This window comes from Sinocyclocheilus rhinocerous, unplaced genomic scaffold (genome assembly GCF_001515625.1).
Source record: "Sinocyclocheilus rhinocerous isolate Xijiao unplaced genomic scaffold, SAMN03320098_v1.1 scaffold541, whole genome shotgun sequence".
Classification (NCBI taxonomy): Eukaryota; Metazoa; Chordata; class Actinopteri; order Cypriniformes; family Cyprinidae; genus Sinocyclocheilus; species Sinocyclocheilus rhinocerous.
Window position 1 is genome coordinate 3,114,494 of NW_015658519.1, and position 4,757 is coordinate 3,119,250.

General features: G+C 37.0%; 1 protein-coding gene across 3 annotated transcripts in view; it reads right to left on the reverse strand.

Moving 5' to 3' along the window:
* agla (amylo-alpha-1, 6-glucosidase, 4-alpha-glucanotransferase a) overlaps window positions 1-4,757 on the reverse strand; it is a 29,907-nt gene that overhangs the window by 21,314 nt on the left and 3,836 nt on the right. For all 3 annotated transcript variants that reach the window (XM_016530992.1, XM_016530991.1, XM_016530993.1), the window contains exons 5-11: window positions 4,094-4,297; window positions 1,279-1,460; window positions 1,066-1,177; window positions 856-982; window positions 659-761; window positions 487-584; window positions 231-370 (exon numbers count right to left, since the gene is read on the reverse strand). In XM_016530992.1, coding sequence (XP_016386478.1) covers window positions 231-370; window positions 487-584; window positions 659-761; window positions 856-982; window positions 1,066-1,177; window positions 1,279-1,460; window positions 4,094-4,297 — 966 coding nt within the window. The remainder of the gene's footprint in view (window positions 1-230; window positions 371-486; window positions 585-658; window positions 762-855; window positions 983-1,065; window positions 1,178-1,278; window positions 1,461-4,093; window positions 4,298-4,757) is intronic.

Sequence of the window (4,757 nt, forward strand, 5' to 3'; positions counted from 1 at the left end):
ATATATATATATATAAAATCTTACGGACCCCAAACATTTGAACAGTAATACATGTTCAAAGCTCTTACAAACCGCAATTTTAGTTAGAAAAAATAAATTAACATGCAATTTAATGAAAGACAGAGTTTCACATTCAGAAAAGAGCTTTTGTCAGCTACTAAAAGGATGGTTGTACATTCTCGCCTTTTTCTATACATTTTTATGTGGATCAGAAAGGCAAAATGGTAAACCTGGCTCTGCGAAGTTCCTCAGTGGATCGTCCCCCATGACCCAGCCATTATGGGCCAGGAAGTGACATGACTTTTCTGGTTGATTCATCAGCTCCAAATCCTGCTCCAAAGTTGCTTCCTCAAATGGGAAAGTGAAATATCTGCATATAGACAAAATGGTGTTACATATCACAGCAAACATAGCAAACAAACTTTATTACACAAAGAAATATGATGCTAAAACTTCAACAGAGGCTGATGGAATGAACTGTGCTACCTAGTAACCAGGGGATGTTTCCTGGTGACGGGGCCCAACTTGGGTCCGTGGTCCGCCAGTCTTTCATAGCTTACAGTGTCAGCAATGCAGTTAGTGGCCTGATGGTAAAGAAATGACATCACTGCATTGGATTCCAAAGAAATTAGACGTAAATGTATAAAAAGAGAATCACCTGCTCCTGATGGTGCTTAATTTCATGATACTGTTCACCATTGAGTTCCTCCAGTCTTCTCCTCAGCCAGTTACAACAATCTTCAATGGCACCAGGACTGCTCCTACAACAACATAAACCAATGTATAATTCAACAACATAAAATCAATAGGCAGACTACAGTGAACATGTGCTCAAACATGCAGCAGCATACTGACCCATGGGGCACAAAGGTTTCTAGAGCAGAGTTCATGTCCACTGTGTTACCAAAACGTCTGAACTGAGGGTCCTGAATGATCTTCAGTTGCTGTTTGCCCTCAGTCTTGCTCCTATCAGATTTGGCTCCTGTGTAGACAATTTAAAACAAACCACTAAACACATTAACATTTCTCTTAACATAAGTGTCTGAGAACCTTCCAGCAACTCACCACTTTGGAGTAAAGTTCTGAACTGCTCCACCATCGGTTCCACTTTGACTTGGAAGAACTCCCACAGTTTAATCTTAGGAAACACATCCTGCCAGAGAACTCCACGAATGGCCTAGTGAAAACACATTACAGTTTGTTCTGAAGGAAATAAGAGCAGCTTATACTTCAAAATGAATTCTGTTTTAAAGCTTCCATAGATAGTGATTGGCTCACATGGAGGTGTTCGTGATTCTGGATTAGGGCTGGAAGACCCCTGTCTTTGTATTTGCCATCAGCTATAGCACTGGTGACGTGCCACAGGGCTCTATCCAGCACCCAGGCCGGCTTCAGATGGGGAGAGTTCACCAGGTTATAACCACACTCAGGATGTTTCTTAATCCATTTGCTGTTAGCAGCTGAGAAAGACAGGAAAACACAGCGGTTATCATGACATTGTCAACCAAATAAACAAAAATGAACAAAGATGAAGAAACAGACATCAAAAATAAGTGACTGAATAAGTGATACAAAAAAGGTATGGATCTTTCTTTGACTTTATTAAATTTAAATTACAGCTGATGTATTTTAAAAGCAAACTGCTGGTCCTTAAGAGACAGAATAAGCAATGATTGGATATATTACAAGCCATACACAACGAGTTGCAAAAGTCTGAGACCACTAATGAAAGTGTCTATTTTGTATTTTCCTAATTTAATGCAATAATAATAATTTCATTAGTGACGTCAAAATCATGCAGAACCATAAATATTAAATGTAATAAATTTTTTATATTTACACCACAATTCAAAAGTTTTGAGTCAGTAAGATTTTTTTTTGAGGAAATTAATACTTTTATTCAGCAAGGATGCATAAAGACATTTTTAATGCTAATAATTTTATTTCAAATAAATGCTGTTCTTTAGAACTTTTTATTTATCAAAAAGCCCTAAAATCATGTATCACAGTTTCCACAAAAATATTAGGCAGGACAACTGTTTTCAACTGAAAGAAATGTAAACTTTGCATTAAATCAGCATATTAGAATGATTTCTGAGGGATCATGTAACACTGGCTATGTTTACATGCACAATTTTTTGTTTCAATCGGACTGAATTCATTCCAATTTATGAATCTGAATGTAGTGTTTACATGAATGCTAAATAAAGTGATTGGGTTGATGTGCACATTTACTGTGTATGTCACAAGTTTCAATTCGGAATTGATTTTTTTTTTGACATGCGCACACTGCACAAATATAGAGTTTCCCACTGTTTGCACATAATAACCACTCTCCTACACCGTTTCTTTATTTTTTTTAAACAGCAGAATTATTATTTATCTGTTTCTGGAAAAATTTAGCTTTGCCATCAGAGGAATACTTTTAAAATATATTAAAATAGAAAAATGATATTTTAAATAATATTTCTCGATATCAAGTCATCATGAGGTTACACTACCATTGACTCTCCATGGGGTGTTATTGTATTGTTTGTAGCACATTTGTTACCAGGTATAAAGGTCTGGTCTCACAGACAGTACCTTGGGTTAAGATTGTTTGAAGGAAGATATGCTAACATCACTGCTGAAGAACTGCTACCTTCAATAAATTCTTCTCCCCACAAGAACTTTGGTCAAGCTTACTTATTTTATGAATTAGAGAAATCTAGTACATTGGCGAGCCACCCAAACTATTGCTCAGCCAAATACAGGAAAATCTAACAATGTGGTCTCTGATTTTTGGACTTGGGATTTTTAGTGTATACACACACACACACACACACACACACACACACACACACACAACCTGTATAAATGCACATACAGCACACAGCACTGGACTTCCCCTTGTTTAAATGTGTGGCATTTGCACACAGCTTTAGATACGGTATCACACACTCCTTGACCTTTAACTCTGCTGAGCTCTGGTAGAGGCAATGAACTATGAACTTTGATTTCTATTAAGCCTGATTACTCTAACATATCCATGAACAGTGTAACTCAAGGAAAAAATTCAAGAGTTCAAAGAAAAATAAACTTGATGATCTTACAGTGACATCCGTAGTGATGTCAAACAGAGACGGAAGAAGCTCTAACAAAACTAAGCAAAGCAAGTTAATTCAAATTCCCCTGCAGTAAATCATCCATTAACACACTCTTCTCTAAACCTCCACTATCAGTTGGCGCATCTGAATGAAAATCACAACCTGTATAAATGCACATACAGCACACAGCACTGGACTTCCCCTTGTTTAAATGTGTGGCATTTGCACACAGCTTTAGATACGGTATCACACACTCCTTGACCTTTAACTCTGCTGAGCTCTGGTAGAGGCAATGAACTATGAACTTTGATTTCTATTAAGCCTGATTACTCTAACATATCCATGAACAGTGTAACTCAAGGAAAAAATTCAAGAGTTCAAAGAAAAATAAACTTGATGATCTTACAGTGACATCCGTAGTGATGTCAAACAGAGACGGAAGAAGCTCTAACAAAACTAAGCAAAGCAAGTTAATTCAAATTCCCCTGCAGTAAATCATCCATTAACACACTCTTCTCTAAACCTCCACTATCAGTTGGCGCATCTGAATGAAAATTTTAAATGTTTCTCTTTAGTATTTTGTTCACATATCGGGACTCGCTAGCAGCCTTATGTAACAGCTGATCTGCAGCATAGTACTATATCAGACAGGCCAAATGTTGCACCAACAGCTCCTGTTCTCTGTAAATAAACTATTTTTAGAATTGGAGTCAATGCAAAGGCTTTTAGTGGGGCCTTTTTTACAGTCAGTTTGGAACTGTAGCCTTTTCCATTGGAATAAGAGGACCCACTATAGCTGGACCCTGCAGACAGATAGTTGACATGCAATACTTATGGGAAATCCTGTGGGTGTGACAAGTTATAGTCAATCTAAATTTTTGGATAACAGTGTCTGCCAATTGAAAAAAAAGTTGTGTGTGAACTACCAAAACGCACAAAAGTAACAGAAAAATGTATAAGATGTCTAGAAACTTATAGAAAAGATAACAGAAAATGAAAACACACACCCGTGTGATTGTAAACCACATCCGTGATGCAAAGCATATTCCACTCATTCTTCATTTTCTCCACCAGGCTGCCAACTTCTGTCCAGGTGTAAGTTTGTCCGGGAGGGGAGAAGTCTGGGTTGAGCTCCAGCTGATCAGCCAGAGAGTAACAAGAGCGAGACTCACCCAGCGTCTGCAGTGGCGTGAAGTGAATCATATTATACCCTAAAAAGATGAATATGAAAGATGAAATCAGTTACTTTGAAACCGATTACTACCTGAATGTTATACAATTTTTCAGTTAATGTACCAATGCGATAAAACCACATAGATGCAATACATAGAAAACTGTGACATACAGTAGTAACTTAGCAATATAACTTCATAAATTAATCTATGAAGGCATTCCTCATGTGAAACATTGTTCAGTTAACTTAGATAATTATAATCTATTTAGATTTCAACAATAGGACTTATTGTTAAAAATGCAAAGTAATGCATGATTTATATATAGTCATTATTCTGAAATAAAGAACTCAATAAAAACTGTTTACTTAAAAAAAAAACTGCACACATTTTAGTTACTTTAGGCCAGGGGTAGGCAAGTTCGGTCCTAGAGAGCCGCAGTCCTGCAGAGTTCAGCTCCAACCCCAATCAAACACACCTGAACAAGCTAATCAATGTC